A 20,868-nucleotide genomic window follows, 5' to 3' on the forward strand; every position below is an offset into this window, starting at 1 on the left:
AGAGATAAATTTGATTAATTGTCCCATTATTATTTAAAATTTTTATTGATATCATGATAATATCGTTATTGTGACATTTCTTGCCCATGATAATCATAAAGTGAAAATCTGATACCGTGACAGCCCTAATGCAGACTCAAGAGATAAATACTTGCTTTTAATATCCCCGGATGGCGTGAATCACACAAGTCTGTCTTTTTTAAAGCTACGTGCTTAACTCCATGCTTTACAAGGTATACATAAAAAGAAAAAAAAAAAAAAAAGATCATGTTTGCATGTAGCCATTAAGTGTTCAGGTGATCACAGAGACATTGGGATATAATGAGGATCAGACCAGGCATAAATATCAGGACCTAGACTTCAATGGGTGTCAACAGCCAGGACAGCTCATCCAAGTTGCTCTCTTGCTCTCTCCATGACACTAACATAGACACTGATATCAGCTCCACTCTTGTTTTTTGCCTCTATGACTACATTTACTTTGATTTACATTGAGCGTCACATCATGATTTTCCTCTTCCATAACAGTGCGATCATGTTCAGAAAATAAAGATCTGATGAGCAACTAAAGCGTAGAAGTATGGGCAGAGGACTGCTGTGGCCAGATGCAAGCAGGACACGAATAAGATGGACATGACATATGAGATTTGCAAGAAGTGCAACATGAAAATAGTACAGTGGAAATATGACAAGCATGATCGCAAGAATAATGCTAAATATGGCTGAACAATTTGTAAAAATAATCTACCTGCAATATTTTTTTCTGCGCAAAATTGCAATTTAATATGCGATTATTTAGGTTCCTCATTTTATGTTGTTTAACAAACATAAGCAAGAAATTATTCTATATGATAACAAGCACAATATTAGATAAGTTAAACAAGAGATAAAAAAATTAGAAAAAGATATCTTACTGTGATTTTGGCTCATATAGCCAATTGCTATATTAAAGGGGGTGATATTTTCTCATATTAATCGCATTTTGATGAAATAAAATATGTAAGGAAGAAAAGTAGGATTTTTGTCAAAAAATAAAAGACACTTGAATGTTTGAATAATGTGTAAAGCATAAAAAAGAAAAAAGATTGTATCAAATTGGTTATTTTGACTCTTTTCAGGTTAAAGAAATATTGCACTATCTGCGATTTGAAAATTGCAGAATGTCAAATTGCGATTTAATCTAATTTGCGATTAATTGCCCAGCCCTAATGCCAAATCAGCCAAACAGTTGAAAAAATGGTATAGATTGCAATATAACGCAACATAAAGTATCGCAATACTAACTGTATTTTAAAATGTTTAATATCGCAATAATATCAAATTGTGACCCAAGTATTGTGATAATATCGTATTGTGGGTCCACTAATGATTCCCAACCCTAGTAACTTATAAGGTGGCTGGTGAGTGTTTATCAAATAAGGGGAATTTGTCTGATCATGAAGAGTTCCTTTCAAACCCGTTAAAGTAATGAAAATAAGATCAGTGATTTAGTTCAACCATCGACTGTGTAAACTGGTGACTTTAAGCCGAGTGTGTCCATTTCTGTATAATATCAAATTCACATTATGAGACATTCGTGAGCACTTCTGTTTTTATCAGCTGCTGTAACAGAATCTACGAAAGCAGTTGGCTAAAAGTCACCAATTACCATGGTCACTAATTAAACCAATACACCTAGAGAGTTAAATCTGCACTTATTAAAACATTGTAGACTCAATGCGCGGACGGTTTTGTTCTGACCACAGGTCATCAGTCTTGATGTTACTAATGATTCTTGATTATAGGTACAGAACACTTGTAACCCAGCTAGACGCAAACACAAGGAGAAACAACAGGTTCGTCTCTGGACTCACACCTCTGGGAACAAAGGTGGGCTTTTAACTTTCTAAGGTCTGTATGAACAAATCAAATAGATACCTCCTAATATTAAATATTATCATCATGATAATCACTTATGAGATATCACTCCATCATACTTTACTTACCACTAATAATAAAACATCATATTGGATCCTTCATTTTTATGGATGCATCAATCTGAACTTAACTTTACTTGCACTGCACACAATAACATGATACCTTTTAAGACTTCATGCTTTAACTAGTACAATATAAGTTCTTTCTAGTGCTGATGTTTGCTGAGGTAAATCATGAGAAGTCATAAGTACCAAGAGAAAGTCTCAAGTTTATAACCAGTTAGGAGTTTTTCATAAGACGATCTGTTAGATATATAACTATGTGTTATAACTAACATCTATAAAACTTCACATCTGTAGTTTAAGTTCACAGAGAGCATAATGCATGTTTGAGTATCATCATTAAACTTTAAGAATGCTTTAAATACCCTGTAAATGCCCCCATAATACACTGTAGATATTGTATGATCTTTATAGAGTGTTTCTAGATAGAAAAAATAAAAACTTTGATATCTAAATCTGTCACATTTATTAATGTTTGCTCTTCACCATTTAGGAAATGTCACAGACTCTTTATTTGTATCCTTGTGTTTGCTGATCTATCACTGAAGTATCATAAATATACTGCATGTGGAGGGGAAGGTTCAGTATAAATATAATCTGTGCTTTATTATCTGTTTAATGTGCAAAGATGTGCATGTTCTGTAAAGAGAAATATGTGAATAATGCAACAGCGCCCCCCAGTGGCTCAATGTGTCTGCTGCTGCCAGAACCTCCTCAGTGTCTGTGTGTTACAGCACCTCTAGGTGTTGAAGACCAGGTAGGTGAAATTCTCCTGCTTGGGTTTGACGCTGAAATTGTAGTGTCCGATTCGGTTCCTCTGGTAGTAAAAGAGGCAGACGAAACCGATGATGAAGAAGAGCGAGACGCCAATTCCAAGACAGGCCAGTCCGACAATGTGAAGAGTGTTAAACTCCTCCTCAAAGGAATCTGCAAGAACAAAATCAGGGTAAAGGCAGAGGACAAAAACACAGGTATGGGGTTTGATGTGTCTAGAGCAATGGTTTGAAGCAAATAGAGTGTGAAAGATCTGTTCATGCAGAGTTAAACTTAGAAGAATGTCCAGTGTTTTTTTAAGTGGCATTTGTTTTACTTAAGTTAGTTTGCTTTTATTGTTTGACTATCATTGCATGTTCCCTTTGTGTACTACATTAGATCATGGCCATGAATCACTAAAAAACATGAGACATCAGGAGAACTGAGGATGAAGCACATAATAAAGAAATGAGTAGCTAAAGCATCTTAAATAGTTATGCATTATCGCTCTTCTTTTGGGTCTGATAGCTGAAATATGTAGACTCCTAAAACAAGCATATGCATAATAGAGATTAGGGATCTTTTCACTCATTATTTATCCATTAATCAGGGTATTAATCAGCAGTATCTTGTCTTTAGTTCAATTGAGTCTTTCTCTGACTTCAATTCCTTTGTATTGACATTTCACACAACCCTCCACCTCCCCATCACAGTGACGTCTCACAGAATCATCCGCCATCAACTCATCTTCTATCTGAACTCAGTAAATCTAGTGTCACCACTCATGTCTAGGGCTGGGTAATTAATCACAAATTAGATTAAATCCCAATATTGTCATGATCCAGGTTTTGATTTATTATGTTTCTGAGTTTTCCTATGGTCATCCTTTGTGAATTCTGTGATTTCTAGTTTGATCTTGTATTAGGTTTGGACTTTATTAGGAGTTTTCTTTAGCCCTCGTGTTTCTGGTGTAGTATTTTCCTGTTTCTAGTATTTAGTTACTTCTTGTGTTTTATGTTTTATCACTCCTTGTATTTCATGTCTAGTTATTCTCTGTGCTTCATGTTTAGGTTATTCCCTGTGTTTTATGTTTAGTTACTCCTTGTATTTTATGTCTAGTTATTCCTTGTTTCATGTCTAGTTTTACTCCTCGTGTTTCATGTTTAGTAATTCCCTGCTTCATGTTAGTTTTACATTCCCTGTGTTTCATGTTTGGTTAATTCCTATGTCTCATGTTTAGTTTTACTCCCTGTGTTTGAGTTTCACTCCTTGGTTCTTTGTATCCTCCTGTGTTTTCAGTGTTTCTGTACTTTTGCTTCTTGTGTTCAGTTTTGAGTCCTTGTGTGCTTCTTGTGTTAGGTCCCATGTTTCCTGTTTTATTTTGTAGTTGCCTTCCCTTGTGTGTTATTCCAGTTTTGCTTCCTGCCTGAGTTTCCCTCCACTTTGATTATCCTTCACCAGTTTCACCTGTGTCTGATTGTCCACACCTGTCTGCCATTGTTAATCACTCCCTGTGTATATAAGCTCTGTGTCTCCCTGTGTCTGTGTCGGTTTATTGCATATGTCTTCCCCGTGCTTGTTACTCCTCGTGCTTCCTCATGCTCCCAGTGGATTTTGTTTTGTTTTGTTTTGTTTTATGGACTTTTGAGTTTTGATTCCTAGGGTTTAGCTGTAAGTAGTTCTTTTGTTTGTTTGTTAATTAAATCCTTTTGTTTTATCTGCATTTGGGCCCTCCATTTTGAGTTTTTCCTGAAACCCCTGACAAATATGGCCTGCTGCAATTTTCAAATCTCATAAGGTCAATATTTCTTAAAGCTGAAATTTGTGCCAAAATACCAGTTGACACCTCTTTTTTTTGCAGCAGAGATGGTTGACATTACACATCCTGCAATCATTTATGAAAAAAAAAAACTACTTTTTTCATTTTTGTACATTTTTCTTGTATCTGATTTGTGGTACGAGTCAAGATCAGCACAATAAGTTATATGTTGGCGGTAACATAAGATGAGGAACTTCAGAAATAACTGCATATCAAATCACAATATGTGGGTATAAAAATTGCAATTAGAATGTTCCAAAAATCATTCAGCCCTCTTCGTGTCTGGACTCACTGGGTCATTTTCTCTGCAAAATGTATCCATCCTAAATCAGTTAGCCCATAGAAGTGTTAATTTTGGCAGCTATTTATAATATTAGTCTTAGTTTTTTGATTGAATGCCTTTTTTTTTTTAGTCACGTTTTAATCATTTCTACCCTTTTTAGTTTTAGTCCAGTTTTAATGGACAAAAACTCCAAAAGATTTTAGTCTAGTTTTATTCCATATAAAGTCCTCACATTTTAGTCTTTACTTTTAGTCCAAGCATTTATTTTCTTGCCTAAATCTGGTACCAAATCATGGTGGTGTGTTTTATGCACTCTGCCAAACCTGGAGTCCCTGCTTTCTACAGCTAAAAGACAAAAGAGTTACAGGATGCATTGTTTTTTGAATGATTTATCCACAGTGGGGAAGTATCATGGCTTTTTAATGTCTGACAAAAACAACATTAAATTTTAGTCTAGTTTTAGTCACCTCGGTGAAAACTCAACTTTTTTTTTTGTTACTTTTAGTCATCAAGGAACTATCTTTGGTTAGTCTTGGTCTAGTTTTTGTCATGGAGAAAAGGCTGTCGACGAACATTTTTAGTCATATTTTTAGTTGACGAAAATTAACACTCCCCATAGAGTGCCAACAACCTTCTGTAAAGACACATCTCCAAGTCTTCTGTTGTAATAAACTATTTGTTTTTCGTATCAATATGTTTCTCCTGATTGAGCTGTATCCCTGCTGTTGAAATAACTTTCCATCAAAGCTACTCAACTGTTCCCCACCACCAGGCTGATATAACAGGGCTGCCGTAACACAGCAGATAGATGGCCTGCTCGAATTTTGAAACATGCTCAAGTTTATAATGGAAGCTAAAAACGTAGCAGCTGTTCCTCTCTGGTGGGCTTGTCAGCAGAGAGTAGGAACTTAAGTGTCATTGTTACTATAGCTGAATATATCACTTTTTTTGGAGCTGAGAGGCATGCAGCTCGAACATTTTCATCTTCTAATGGAGATCTTTATCAGACTGTATACAGTTTACCACTGCAGATACACTTTATGGACAAAAGTATTCAGCTGCCTGGCCATTACACCAACAGGGACTGTAATCCAATTCACTTTGTTAATATAGAAAATTTTTCAAAACATTACGTTTACCTTTGGCCTAGCCCAAGGCCTGAAAAGCAGCCCCATACTATTATCCCTCCTCCACCAAACTTCCCAGTTGGTGGATGTGTTCAGGGCAGTCACTGTCCTGAACACATTTCCATTGCTCCACAGTCCAGTGTCATTGTGCTTTACACCACTCCATCCAATGCTTGGCATTGGACTTGGTGATTCGAGGCTTGCATGCAGCTGCTCGGCCATGGAAACCCATTGCATGTTGCTCCTCCTGCACAGTTTGGTGCTTACATTAATGCCAGTGAAAGTTCAGAACTCTTCAGATATAGAATCAGCAGAGGGTTGGTAAATTTTACTCACTATGCCCCTTAGCAGTCTTTGACCCTGCTCTGTGATTTTATATGATCTTCTGCCTCATGGCTAGGTTGCTGTTGATCCTAAACGCTGTCACTTTCTAATAATATCACTTACAGCCACCTGTGGAATATCCAGCAGGGATGAAATTTACAAACCGTGTTAGTGCAAAGGTAGCATCCATCAAGGAACCACGCTCTTCAGAATGACCCATTGTGAATCAAAAATGTTTATAAATCAAGATCGCATGGCTAGGAGCTTGATTTTATACACCAGTGGCAACGGATCTGATTGAAACACCTGAGTTCAATAATTAATAAGTGTGGCCAAATACTTTTGTCCATATAGTGTATAACTGCCAGGCTGTAGTTCTACTTCTGTGTAAAAGTACTCACCTTCATCTGACCTCAGCACAGGCCCAGAGGTCCCCAAAGCTGTTCCTATCATGTTAAAGGACCGAGCTGTTCTTTGTAGGCAGTCCTGATGAAAACACGAGCAAACATAAAAGAGAGATGAGTTAAAGACCTGTCATTTAAGATCCGTTCTAAAGAAGCCGAAAAGTTGCATCTAATTATTAAGATATTTTGTACTAACAGGCACACAGGTGTCTGATCCGATCTGCACACAGATCTGGACCTGGCAGTGCAGATAGATGATTTTCAGGTCAACCACAGAGAAAATCCTGACAGACACTCGCGATATGCTGGAGTTCCCGTTCATCAGCACTTTGGTGTAAGAGTTCAGAGAGCAGCTGAGGAGACAGAGAATGAGGAAGTGAGAAACTGACGCAGCATGTTCTATTTTCAGTGTTTGTTTAGATCTAATATGGCTGAACACTGTGATGAAACTGACAGCTAAATGAAAATCCCCCAAAATATCCAAAATAATGTAATAATTAAGAAACAACTGTCTGACTCAGCTGCTGTTTGGACTACTTCTGTCTGCAATAAGAAACCATGGATGGATGGAACTGCCTGGTATTCATGGTTGTCTTTTTTATTGCTTTAAATTTAGGTTATCAGAAACTACTGCTGTATCTTTCAGATTCAGAACTGGGACCATGGAACAACTTCAGAAAGTGTCCATGAATTACACTACTTTCTCTTTATCAGAACAAGTCTGTGCAGACTGACAACAGAAAATGACAGCAAGCTGCAGAAACAGGGGCACCAAAGCTGAGGTAACCAAAAGATCCTCACAAGCTTTGGAATCTAACAAATACAACTGCAAATCGTGGCCCCACGGTTGAAACACTAGCAGTAACAGAAATAGTGACAGAGCCACAGGTAGAGGCAGACCTGTTCTCCAGGAAGGTGTGGCTGAAGGTGTCTCCTGGATTAGGGGTGGGTGTGGCCCAGCATTTGCTGATGACCACTTTAATCTGCTCTGATGAGGTGTTCAGGCTGACCTCCACCACCAAATCCTCCTCAGACGACATGCTGTAGTTGTGTGGGAGAGGCACTGTGCCGTTCATCAGCTGCACTGTCACCTGGAACGACCCCGAGCCCATGATGATATCTTTGATCATGTCATACCTGGAGAAAGGTGAGAGGAAAAACTTGAGTCACAAACTGATGAAAAGCCTAAAAATAAGTCAGCTCAGTAATTAACAAGTATATCTTGTTAATATGGTCTGAGAACAATCCCAGTGTGTTTTACATGGGGTGTTATGGCCTAGTTCTAGGGGGAAACCAGATCCCAGGCAACAAACGGAGACTTAGATAAGTAACAGGTTACTTAATGAGTTTAAACACACAGTGTTAGACTTTTAAGGTCAAAGGTCAATGTTGTGCGGTTGCAGTGACATTGTAGCCTCTGTGAGACTATACCGTCTTTATGCATGCAGCAAATACAAGCAATTTCAGCCTATATTGCTCTAGGCTCAGGACCCAAAAGTGGGTTGCAGAGCCATTTTCAGTGCATCAAGGGAATAAGAAAAGTTGGAGCTACAGTCTAAAGTTTTAAGTTATTTATAGAGAGGAATAGGGAGGTGGTAGGTAGCTAACGCAGGCTCAGCAATTTAAAACAAAAGAAGACGTGTAAAGTTTGATATTATGCTTGCATCTTCGCAGAGTGTGACAAAAATATGCCAGAAAATACATGAAACATGGGTTCTCTTTTAGGGAACACAGGACTAAGGTGCGTTGTGAAGCCACCAAGAAGACCAGGTCCAAAATGCATTATTGTTTATTGAACTGGTTGAATTAAGAAAAATCTGGGTCACAATTTCTCATCAAAGAGGTGGGGATGGGCCCTGAGTCTAGACCAGCTGAGAACCACTGCTCTAGACAAGGATCTCTCAAATTTTTGAGCACACGGCCCCCAAAATAAAGGTGCAAGAGACCTGGGACCCCACTGTACCTGAAGGTGGTCGAAGCATAGTTGAATACAAACATGCACATTCAAGAGTAGCTGTGTGCAGACCTACATTAAAGGTTTCTTAAACAGCATAAATCTTACCAAATTGCCATGCTTCTATTTTACATGTAACTAATTTTTAACCCCATGTGTAGGGCTGACCAAAAATTAAAAGTAGCAAATTATCGGTTATCTTTATCGGTTCTAAAAAATACTTATCGTGCATCACTAGTTTAAACTACCAAACTAAGGCAGCAAAGTGTTTTTTTCAAACTTATTGATAGAGGTGAAGTTACAACTTTTTAGATATGTCCCAGTCTATATTCTTAGCTAAAGAGTAACCTGCCTACTACATATCAAACATTAAAAAGATGAGGGCTAACATAGTCTCATACTAAAAGGATCCCTAAAAATGTTAAGAACTTTCTACAACTGAGAATTTCAGAGACAGTGTTCAAAGTAGAGGTGGTTTTATCTGCAGAGTAGTTACATTTTTAATAACTACTGCTTAAATTATGTAACATTGCAAAAGTTCAGTATCAGTCTATCATATTTTTTAAGTGTGCTTCAACTGCTCTGAGGCTATCCTGATAAATGCTAAAGCTCAGTTAACCTGACATCATGTGAGTCATACCCCATTGAGCCAAAGTCAGCTGAGATAAGCATGCTCTTCATGTAGGTACACATTATGGGAACTTCCAGTCGTATTTTGGGAACCTCCACTTCTCCGCTAGATGACGTGTATGGGTCCATGGAGTTGAACAGAGTCACAGATGCAGTGTAGAAGGTTTCATTCTAAAAAAAAATAGCGTAAACAGCGTGGGTTAGACTGAGAGGTATTGAAACATTTCTGTGAAATAATTCTGGAAATAATAGTGTCTATGACACAGAGTTAGCAAAAGTCTACCAACTCACATGCACAAGCCTGGTGAGACACTCATCCCAAGCAATAGTCAGCTCTGCGTGGGTTTCATTGCCTCCATTGACGCCACATTCAGGTGAGCCCAAGTACAGAGCAACCGCCTCGATGTTTGTGCTCTTGAGGAATTCTCTGGAAACAGTCACAGTGATGGCAGCAACTCTACACTGCACCGAGATAGCGCCACGTGTAGAGGCAATAGTGGTAGTACTAAGGGTAGAAGTGTTGGTTATAGCAGTGGTAGTGGAGCTGGTTGTAGATGTGAAAGTCTTGGATGCCTTTGGCTGAGTGGTAGTTTTAGGCTTGGTTGTGGTGGTTTTAGGTGGAGAAGTGGTTGTTTTAGGGGCAGTAGTGGTGGTTTTGGCGGCAGTAGTGGTAATTTTAGGAACTTCAGTGGTGGTTTCTTGGATCTTTTTTGTCACTGTCACAATAGGGGTGGTGGTTAAAGGTGTAATGGTGGTTTCTTGTGCCTCAGTAGTGGCTGATGGGGTAGCAGTAGTGGTTGCAGGAATAGCGGTTGTTATAGAAGCACCTGTGGTAGTTGTCAATTTGAGGGTTGTGGCTGGGGCAATCATGGTGGTTTTCAGGGTTGTTTTTGATGCAGGAATGGTGGTTGCTGTTGCAGAGGTGGTGGACATAGGTGCAGGAAATGTAGTTGCAGGGAAAGAAACTGTGGCTGCTGCAGCATGAGTAGGGGTTTTAGGTGCAGGAGTCGTGGCTGAAGGCACAGACATGGTGGTTGCAGGTGCAGGAGTTGTGGTTGTAGGTGCAGGAGTTGTGGTTGAAGGCACAGAAGTGATGGTTGTAGATGTGGGAGTGCTGGTCGTAGGTGCAGGAGTGGTGGTTGAAGGCACAGAAGTGGTGGTTGTCGATACAGGAGTTGTGGTTGTAGGCACAGTAGTGGTGGTTGTGGGTGCAGAGGTGGTTGTTCTAGGAACAAGAGTCGTGCTTTCACGTGTGGGAGATACTGTTATAGGTGCAGGAGTTGTGAATTTAGGGGTTGTTGTTGGGGGAGTAGTGGTTGGAGAAATAGAAGTGGGCATTGTTTGGGCAGCAGTCGTGGTTTTAGGGGTAGCTTGAGTTGTTGCAGGAGCAGAGGTGGTGGTCTGTACAGGGATTACTACTTGGACAGCTGTTGGCGTGACTGAAGCCATGGTTGAGCCAAGTGTGCTCAATGTGACTGCTTCACTTGTTGATGTAATGGTACTTGCTGTTGCTGCAGTAGTGGTTGCAGTGGTAGCTGGTTTAGATGTAGATAGAGAGACAGAAGTGGTGCTGATTGTAGAGAATATTGTAGGCGTCACAGGTGTTGTTGTCATCTGTGTTGTAGCGATTACTGCACAAGACAAAACACTCATTTATTCAGGGAGAATAACTTAAGTAATATCAGAATTTTCCACCACTACATTGTGAGACAGTACCTTCACAGGCTCGTCCAGGCCTTTCCTGGTTCTTGTCTATGAATCCACTCAGGCACACACATGTGTAGGAGGCCCAGGTGTTTGTGCATACAGCCCACTGGGAACAGTCATTGTCCCCTGAATCACACTCATCAGAATCTATAAAAAGAAAATGTGTGGAAGTATGACAGTTTAATTGTTTTTGTAAGTACTATGTTGTTGGCTTCTGACTTGCACATATTTACTCTGATGCAAAACAGTGTTAAGCCTCTTCTTAGGTTTCAGTTGACCTGATGCATGTTCATGTTTTAAATACTGCTCATGTTTAGCCAATCTCAATAATGATGTTGCACCACTGTGAAATTTGGGATATCACAAATGTTTCATCAAATTTGTTCCATATCAGTTCAGAAATTGATAAATAACTTGTCTTATAGGCACCACTACTGGTCATTGGTTCCCAACCTTGTGTCTGGGACCCCTTAGGGGTTGCCAATGATCTCAGGGAGGTACATGACTTTGTCTTTTCCAAGGTTGTCAAAACTTGGAACCTTGATTTGCATAAATGTCCTTAGAACTCTATTTAGTGGCATCAACTTTTCCACAAACCTCTAAGCCTTTCAAACTCCCAGCCCCAGAGGACATGATTCAAGTGTTTCACAAGCCAGGAGGTACCAATCATAAGAAACAAATTGGGAAAAGTCTTTTAGTTGATATCAAATCACAAGTGTAGCCCTGGTTTCATTAATCTGTTTAAAGACAGGATAGAGAAGAAAAAGGGAGACGTACCACTGATCCCTGTGCTGTTTGTGTCCACTGTGTATTTGGTGCTGTTTATCAAGGAGTCAAGCACAGCTCTGGGCATATTAATATTACTGATGTTCTGGCTCTGACTCAGGGTGTAGATGACGGTGAAGTTGACCACCACACTCCCTGGAGAGAAACCTCTGATCTCGATTCTCACCTGGCCCGAATCCACCATGGCCCTCAGCTCATCAGAGAGTAACTGGTAGATCTGTCGGTGACAAATGACAGCCACATGTTAGAATAATGAGAGGTAAGATGTTTGACATGTGACCCTTGAGTATTTGGCTTTATTCACACTTAGACATCCTACAGTATCAGGTTTATCACTGGATAATTATTCTAACATATAATCACAGTAATAAACATACTTCATCTGTTAAACTCTCAGTGAGGTTTCTGTAGGCCTGGCTGCTGGCGTCCTGCAGGTCAGCAGTATATTCGATGTTGGTGAGTCGTGCCGTGGCGTCAAGCGTCTGAGCATCTACACAGGAAAAAAATGAGATATTCAGTACAATAAACATACTTTTCACATTTAATTGCCAGTGCCGGGCAAACATTACAATAACCCAAATAACTGTAATTGAGTAGTTTTTGGGGGTTGCTTGTGCTCTTCTGAGTACATTTTAAAATCATTACTGTTACTGTAAAATATTTAAAACAGGAAATTTCCCATTTTACTGTACAACCCCTAAGTATCTACTCAGTACTTAAAGTAAACTTTGAATTAACTATTTTTTTTACCTTTACTTGAGTAGATTTTTTGACTAGTGCTTTTACTTTTACTTACCTACATTTTAACTAGAGTAACAATGGTCATGATTTTTTTCTACCTCTGACTATTAGTAATAACATTCAGTGGTTACAAAATCCCGGCTAGTCTTCTGACTTCGTTTCACTAGAAAAAAACAATTTTAATAGCTCTTTGTTTGTCTTAACCTTAAAAGTAAAGTATGTCTTTGTGTTTGTATTGTACACTGTTATGTTGGACAGAATGTGTTGATGCTATGTGAACTTTAATTTTAATTCTGTCAGTAGTAGAGGAAGTGATCAAAGTTGCAGGCAAACTTAAGAACAAGATATTTCCAACTTGTTTGTGCAATCTAGGCAAGTGGTTCCCAACCATTTTTCTTTGGAGCGCCTCCTACTCATATTTAAGGCAAAGCTGAGCCCTTCCAAAACATACAAAAAAAATTCTCAACATATCGTCTCCAAAAATCAACATCCATTGAAGTGTTTCACTGATAAAAAACCCTAACAAAAGACCATTGCATAAACTGTTTAAGTGTTTTATCATGATTTTACTTAATATATGCAAATCTAATTATGACAACCTCAGAGCAGAGCAAGCCTCATGCCTCCATGATGTCTTTGGTGCCCCCATAAGGGGTCTCGGACCCCAGGTTGGGAACCACTGATCTACACAGTCTGTAGGCGCAGCAGTTTTAGATAACTAAAAACAAGGATTTGCCCAATATTGGGTACCAGGCATTTTTAACTTTGTAGCCATTACATTTATCCAGGAATCATTATCATTTGATTTTCCAGAAAAATCATCAGAGTTTAAAGTTCTGGTATCATAATAGCCCTATGTAGGAAATAAGTATTTCTGCCATAATGTAATTTTAAATGATAAAAATATTCAGTTTGAGCATAAGGCAGAAGCAACAGATTGTTTATCATTAACAGTAATGATTTATGTAGAAATGCATACCATGTTGACACCAATCAAAGTACAAATCTATTTCATTAGCCATGATTACCAGACAAATGTTTAAAACTTTAACTGCTGACAGACTTGTATGATTGTCTGAAAAATATGTATACAAAGGACAGAAGAGCTCTTTTGTTATACACAGAATCCTAACATATGTTTTACCAGTCTTGACAGAAACAGTAGATGCTCCCCCTTGGCTTCCACAGGCACATGGCGTCACAGTGACGCTGTAGAGCACCCCAGGCTGGAGTCCCTGCACCTTCATCATGGTGTCACTGGTCCCGAGAAAATAAATGACCTCTGACCCCTTTTTCACAACAACCTGGTAGGTCTGGTAGATCTGAGACTGGCTGGACCAGTGGACGGAGAAAGAGGTTCCAGTAACATCAGCCGACCATAAGCTGGTGATGCTGGGAGGAGCTGGAAGGGGATGATGGGTAATGAGGGAAAAGCAGGAACAGAAAATATGGTTGTTACTGATTTACTGTGCAGTGATATACTAAATAAATTAGTTGTGTACCAAAGGTAACATTACTAAATAAAGCAGCCCCACAAGGAATTTAAACAAACACACTAAGCTTTAAGTATTTTTTCTAGTAAAAAAAGGGGTCTATGAAACAAAAATTATTTTAAAATACCTGGGACAAACCATATAACTTCTGTTGGTTGAGGTTTGTTTTAAAGTGAGGAATGAGTTTATTTCAAAGTGAAAGTTGAGCTGCCATAATTTACCGTAAAAGTTAGATGATAGAACAATTCACAACCATTCCAACAGAATGGGATTTATTTTTGTAGTGTGGGCTGACCTGAACTACTTAAGACAAAAAAAAACTAGGTCTTGTGGAAAATAGCCAACCTGTGAGTGAAAAATCTATCCCACCTACAGTGATCATGATCGACCAAAACAAACTATTTTTATACCAGGCTGTAAACATCTTGAAATCCACTGTAATGTTTGAAGTTTTAACTTGGGGCCTGATGAGGCCTGACACACTTTAAGTTAGAGAGTTTAAAAATGTATTTTAAAAATCAAACACAAACAGGACAGTGAAACATAATCATCACTTCTTCTAAACCAGTGGTCCTCAACCTTTTCAGCCTGCAACCCCCAAAATAAAGGTGCCAGAGACCGGGGACCCCCACTGTACCTGAAGGTGGCTGAACAAAGCCATGCACATTCAAGAATAGTCATGTGCAGACAAGGCCGCCCATGAGGGGAGGAAATGGGAGAGCTTTCTGGGGCCCCGCCACATTTGGGGCCGGCAAAATCATGGTCCAATGTAAAGTTAAACTGTTTATTTTATATTTAACCTGAATAATAACCACCAAAGAAACACATTTTAATTTATTTGTGTAGTAAGTAGCCCTCTTAAAAAATGTTCATTCTTTTGTTAAAAACAGAATTAAAATATGTTAAAAATAGCTAAAATGGATTAATTATGGCAAAAAAATGTGGGGAAGGAGGTGAAATTAGATTTTAAAAGAAGATGATTTTAAAATAACTAAAATATGGGAAAATGAATACAACTGGTGAAAATGGGTAAATTAAGTGGTAAAAGGGGAGTCAAAAGTGGCTGAAATGACAATAAAGTGGCAAAAATAGGTGGAAATTTAGTGAAAAGGGATGAAAATTGGTATAAACTGGCAAAAAAGGGTTAGCTGTGGCAGAAATAGTCAGAAACTGGCAAAAATGGGCATATCAAATTGTGAAATGTGGTTTAAAAGGTGGTAAAAGGGGTTAATAGTTGTAATAATGTGTCAACAGAGGCAACAATAGGCAGAGTTGCAAGATTTGGTTTATAAGTGGCAAAAACAGGCAGAAAAAGGTGATGGTTAGGGTTTAAAATGGACAAAACCGGTTTACGTTGCAAAAATGTGTTAAAATTGGCTAAATTGGTGGGAAAAAGTGATGAAAATGGGTAAAATTCTGCAAAACTGGGGTAAAGTGGCAACAGTGTAATTCAAAAATGTGCTTTGTTTCTTTAAGGCCTCTGGAGACCCCCTCTCAAAGTCTATCAACCCCCAACGTTGAGAAACCCTGTTCTAAACAACACTTTCTAAGGTAACAAGATATGAAGTAACAAATACTGCTCTGTTTAGCAGGTATTTTTGAGGCAACTTCTCCATTAAAATACAGGCAGCAGCCACTTCACTGGAGCTGTTTAGTGAAATCTTATCTAGGAAGGTTTCATCTGCCTTTAAGGACATCATGCTCCTGAACAAGATCTAAAAGAGAACTAAAAGATAACTCCCAAATTGTCCAAATATTTATGACTTTGATTTTTGTATAGATCAAAGGAGTAAGAATTCATGTATTAATTTGTGATGTGGTGATGTGTGATGTGACAGTGGATGACCTTTTTTGCTGAAACTGCTTTTTAACAAATCTCTGAACACCACTGCTTTGTCTTTTTTAATCTTCTGCAGGGATTAAAAGCTTCATACAAAATGAACATATCTCTCACTGCATGTAGTTGTCGGAGGCACTGACTCCTTGGTTGATCTCATGGTGGTGTGAGGTACAGGACTTGTCCACTGCGGAGTTTGTGATGAATGAGAAGAGACATAGCTTGTTGTACTCGGAGCTGTAGTCACGCTGATGTTTGTAGAGTAAACCAAACCCACAGTGGTGGTGATGGAGGCTGGTTTGTAGGTTGTGTTCATGGGAGGAAGGTAGGTTTGTGGAGGCTCTGTGGTGGTTGGGTCGCTTACATCAGCTTGGGAGAAAAAAATAGAAAACAATGTTGAAATTAAAGCCAAATCTTTTGTAAGAGCTGGTGTATCAGTTCAGGTAGGTTGTTTTAGCTTACCAACCAAGCCTCTCATGACAGTGGAATATAGGAAATAAACCCTCATCAAGAATAATAGAATGATTGACATGCAAAAGAAGTCATCACACAGCTTAATAACAACTCTAGTCCCAATGCTGTGTCCCTTCAAACACATCATGACTTAATCGTCTGCAAACTGGGGGATTTAGAGTTCTGAATAGAAACTTCTGCAGGGATTCAAAGTGTACAAAATAGGTGAAAAGACACAACCCTGCGGTGACGAAGCCTTGTGTTTCCACACAAACAACATAGTTTAAAATCCATCCTACGATGCTGGAACACAGGGTTAAATAAGGTCAGATTACATCTACGGTTTAGCAGAGAACACAGTGTATGATTTACTGATGCACACACTAATTACAAGAACCTGCACACACTGGAAAGGAAACTGCAGGTATGACACATGAGCTATTTATAGACTCTACAGGCTGAAGTTAAACACAGGCACATAAGGTGAACAAAAAGTGACAAATCTAGAAGCTTCCCCCAGCCTTCATTTGAGGCCTGTGGTGTTGATGGCATATTATTAGATTTAACCAAAAAGCTCTAGTTCAAGCACCAGAGGCTAATTTTAGGGTATACTTTGCATTAATCACATCCTGTGCACCATCTTTGAAATGATTCAGTGTTTTAGTCCTTTTTCCCTGAAAGTGTTGTTTACACAGCATTAAACTGTTTCACTTAGTTTCATTTTTTCCTTCCCCTTGTTGTGTTTTTTACTTTCTTTGTCCCCCTTCCCACTTTGCAAAACATCTTTAAAGCAATTATTGAAAATGTTCATGATATTTCCATCCTACGACATCTGTTTTTAATAATACAGGACAGGGGTCATCAGTTAAAATTCTTAAAGATCCAGTTTGACAAAAATTCCATAAGTGAAGGTCCGGAATATAATTTCGTCTATCCTGTAATAAAATTCAGTACAGTTCATAAAAACTGAAAACATAATTTCATGACCTCAGGGTACACTGAGTCCACTAAATCCACTTTCTCAAAATATTAGAATATTCTACAAAGTCAAATTTCTTGTCAGTTATTTTCACTTTGGTTCAGCACACACAACCACAATCATGGAGAAGACTGCTGACATAACATTTCTCTGGAAGACAACCACTGACACCCTCCACAAAGAGGGTAAGCTGCAGAATGCCACTGCTGACAGTGGAGGCTGTTCTCAGAGGATAAGTTTTATGGAAATACTGCTTCCTTTTCTAACAGTACTTGGCATCTATCCACAGTGAAACCAAAACTACCAGAAACTGGTTTGCTGACCATTGTACTACTGTGTTTGATTGGCCAGCCAACTGGTCTGACCTGGACCCCGTAGAGAATCTCTGGGGAAATGTAAAGAAGAAGATGAGAGACACCAAACTCAATACAGACAATCTGAAGGCTGCTACCAGAGCAACCTGGTGTCATGTCTACAGGTTTTATTTAGTATCTTATTTTAGAATTCATTCATCCTCGTGTTTGTCTCGTGCTTCCTGTTTTATTTTGTGATACTTACCTTATGTCTCTTTTCAGATTGCCACTTCCTACCCATCCCTACCTGTCTCCTGCGTCTGTGATTACCTTGTGTTTCACCTGTGTGTAATTGTCTCCCTTCCCCCATAGTATTTAGTCTTCCCCAGTCCTTTCCTTCCCTGCCAGTTTGTCCTTTCCTCAGTGTAAACTTACTCGCATTTCCAAGTTAGATCCTGACCCAGTCTGTGTTTCCTGACCTAGTCTTCAGCCTGCTGGTTTGGATACCTCTGCCTGGTCTTCTGGATTTTTGTCTGCTGGCCTTGCCTGATTAAACAGACTTTGAATTTGTCTCTTTTCTCCAAGTCTTGCATTTGTTTGGTTCAGTGTAACACCTGGGCTTCATAACCCCTCAGCGGGGCCACAGACTGATCGCCTCCATGTTATGTTGCATGGATGCAGTAATTTGTGCTAAAGCAGCATCAACTAATTACTGAGCACATAGGTGAGCATTATTTTCCAGGAGGTTAAACATTTCTGTATTATAAATCCTTTTTTGCTTGGTGTTTAGTGATTTCCTAATATTTTGAGATAGTGGTCCATTACAGCGTATGACCATTCATAGTGTACACAGGTGATCGTTCGTGATGTGTCATTACTTGATTTCTGTATATTAAAGCACATCATAATTTCAGGGATACCACTGTAGTTTGTCTCACTACCATCCTTAACCACGTGTAAAGCAACAGTAAAATAATAATCACTTCTTCATATTTTTATCACATGCACACAGTCTGACCTCTGCAGTGGGCTCCAGGGTTGCTAGGGTCCACATCAGTGTATCCTTGGAGGCAGGTACAACGATAAGAGCCCACTGTGTTTGTACAGTTTGCTCGAAGGGAGCAGCGGCGCAGAGGAGGCTGAGTGCACTCATTTACATCTGCAAATACATAAACACACAAACATGAAGAGGTAACAGGCAGAGGAATGAGGGCAGTGAGTGCACAGGCAAATATATTACAAGAATTTATGTGAAAGCTAACGGTAAAAACTGAAGATAAGGATTATCTTAAATACATGCCAGCGAAAAGGCTTTAAGATTAAAAATCACAGACATGACTCACTTTTCTAGGTTCAGATCACATTACAACAAGTTTTTAAAATTTGAAAAACCATCAGCCACAGGTATCAACAGGATTTCTGTACCCCATAAAAGGTCACCTCCACTACCGCCTCAGTCAATCCTGCTAAACTTGTAAGCACACCCCTGCACACTGTGTTTCAGTGTGTGCAGAAGCTAAGCGGTTGTTTTGTCTTTCATGCAAATGCAGCAAGTATGGCAGATTCGTGATTAATCTACATGTGTGTGGGGTTGTTGGTGTTGATGCACGTGTGAATGTTTGCACACGCTCTCATGTTTTTTTCCGCTATTACAGGAAACATCCCACAGATGACTGTCACTCAAATAGAAGTGGTGGGAGAGGGAAACTGTGGTGCGGCTGAGTCATTTTTTCCTGAACAACGTGTTCTCTGCAACGTGAATCACTCTCAAAACTCTACAAGTATGTCATTCCTCTAAAGACGAAAGAGTTTCACTGACAGACGAGCTGTACAGAATAAACAGCTCTCTTCACCTTCCACTGTTACAGACGACACTTCCTGTATGTGAGCCAAGAGAAGATGCAGCTTTGTTGTGACATTGTGCAGAGAAAGGCTGTTGTTGCATTCAATCAGCAGAGAGGTGGCTGTTCTGTAGGGATGAACAGGCCGCGAGCCGAGGAGGTAAATGGAAACATCAGCCTGCAGAGCTCCAGTAACCTTTACATGAAGACATAAGAAGTCATAGTTAAAAAAGGCAAGATTAAATAGCTGACAAGTAGATTCTATGCATACCCTTGTTTGATTTCATTTAAAATGCACATGAAAAGAATACACTGCAAAAACAGCCCTTCTGAAAATAAGCCAAATATTCTTAAATTTGGTAAAATTTTCTTGTTTTGAGCAAAAAAAATCTGCAAATGGGGAAAGAAAATTTTGCTTAGCTAGAATTCTTAAAACTAGCTTATAAATCTAGACCTTTTAAGATCATAATGTGTCTTGAAACTAGATAAAAATGGGCCTGATTTTGTCAAAGTTTGCTCATTACAAGCATAGAAAAGTTACTTTTTAAGAAAAGTTCACTTAAATTTTGTGTTCTGCTGTTTGGTTAAGCTGATTTCAAGAATGTTTTTACCTAATTTAAAAATTTTCAAAATTTTCACTTAGTAAAAAAATCTTACAATTTGACAGATTTTCTTAAAACAAGACATTTTCTTTCTTGATTGGGCTGGTTTTAAGGAATTACTCCACAACTCCAAGAAACATAGTTAGAAAAAATAGCTTAGAATAAGAAACAGTTTCTTAAGAAAAAAAAAACACACAAAAATACAAGTGACTTTGTCTCAAATTAAGGCACCAGGAGCATTCCTTTTTGCTTGCCTTTTTTATTAAAGCATACGAAACAGCTGACAAACAGTTCCAACAGCATAATGCTCAACTCAGCAGTCACTCTCAGAAAGTACATTTTTGTGCTATTGACATATTGTACTGTAAAATATTGCAGCTGCTTTACTATAGCAGAGTCATGCAACATCAGCAAAAGGGCACATTCCAACAGTTAAATGTTTAAATACATTTGACTTACTTTCTTCTGTAAAAGACTTCATCAGACAAGCAAACGGAAGAAAAAGACTAACATACCCAGAGAAGAAGATTTACCCAGCGAATGACTTTTGCTCAACCAGGGCTTTTTTGTAGGATAAGGTCATGGTTGGAATCTTGAAGGATTTTGGTTTACAGAACTAACAGCAGTGTGGAAATACACTTTGGGTAGGTGAGGTGGAGGGCATAATAGTATGCCATGAGATAGAGCAGTCCCTCATACAGGTTCTCCCTGTTGAGTGTGGTCACTGAGTGCTTCCTATGGCAATCATGCAGTTGTCTTCTGAGAGGAGCCAAAATGGACAGAACGGAGGCTGCTGGCGCAGGAAACGGTTTGGTTCTTCAGTCTACAGGACAAAAGATAGTGAAGATTAGAAAAACCCCTGG

At 38.9% G+C, this 20,868-nt stretch overlaps 1 protein-coding gene across 3 annotated transcripts in view; it reads right to left on the minus strand.

The window, feature by feature from the left end:
- Positions 1-1,189: 1,189 nt before the first annotated feature.
- The window catches only part of umodl1 (uromodulin-like 1), a 32,853-nt gene continuing 13,174 nt past the window's right edge, over positions 1,190-20,868 (minus strand). For all 3 annotated transcript variants that reach the window (XM_041800737.1, XM_041800736.1, XM_041800735.1), the window contains exons 5-17: positions 19,416-19,599; positions 18,581-18,721; positions 15,955-16,206; positions 13,652-13,909; positions 12,144-12,256; positions 11,758-11,983; positions 10,990-11,127; positions 9,565-10,904; positions 9,284-9,444; positions 7,590-7,826; positions 6,886-7,042; positions 6,687-6,771; positions 1,190-2,906 (exon numbers count right to left, since the gene is read on the minus strand). In XM_041800737.1, coding sequence (XP_041656671.1) covers positions 2,719-2,906; positions 6,687-6,771; positions 6,886-7,042; positions 7,590-7,826; positions 9,284-9,444; positions 9,565-10,904; positions 10,990-11,127; positions 11,758-11,983; positions 12,144-12,256; positions 13,652-13,909; positions 15,955-16,206; positions 18,581-18,721; positions 19,416-19,599 — 3,480 coding nt within the window. In that variant the 3' untranslated portion in view covers positions 1,190-2,718. The remainder of the gene's footprint in view (positions 2,907-6,686; positions 6,772-6,885; positions 7,043-7,589; positions 7,827-9,283; positions 9,445-9,564; positions 10,905-10,989; positions 11,128-11,757; positions 11,984-12,143; positions 12,257-13,651; positions 13,910-15,954; positions 16,207-18,580; positions 18,722-19,415; positions 19,600-20,868) is intronic.

The sequence above is a fragment of the Cheilinus undulatus genome, linkage group 12, assembly GCF_018320785.1.
Source record: "Cheilinus undulatus linkage group 12, ASM1832078v1, whole genome shotgun sequence".
Taxonomy (NCBI): domain Eukaryota; kingdom Metazoa; phylum Chordata; class Actinopteri; order Labriformes; family Labridae; genus Cheilinus; species Cheilinus undulatus.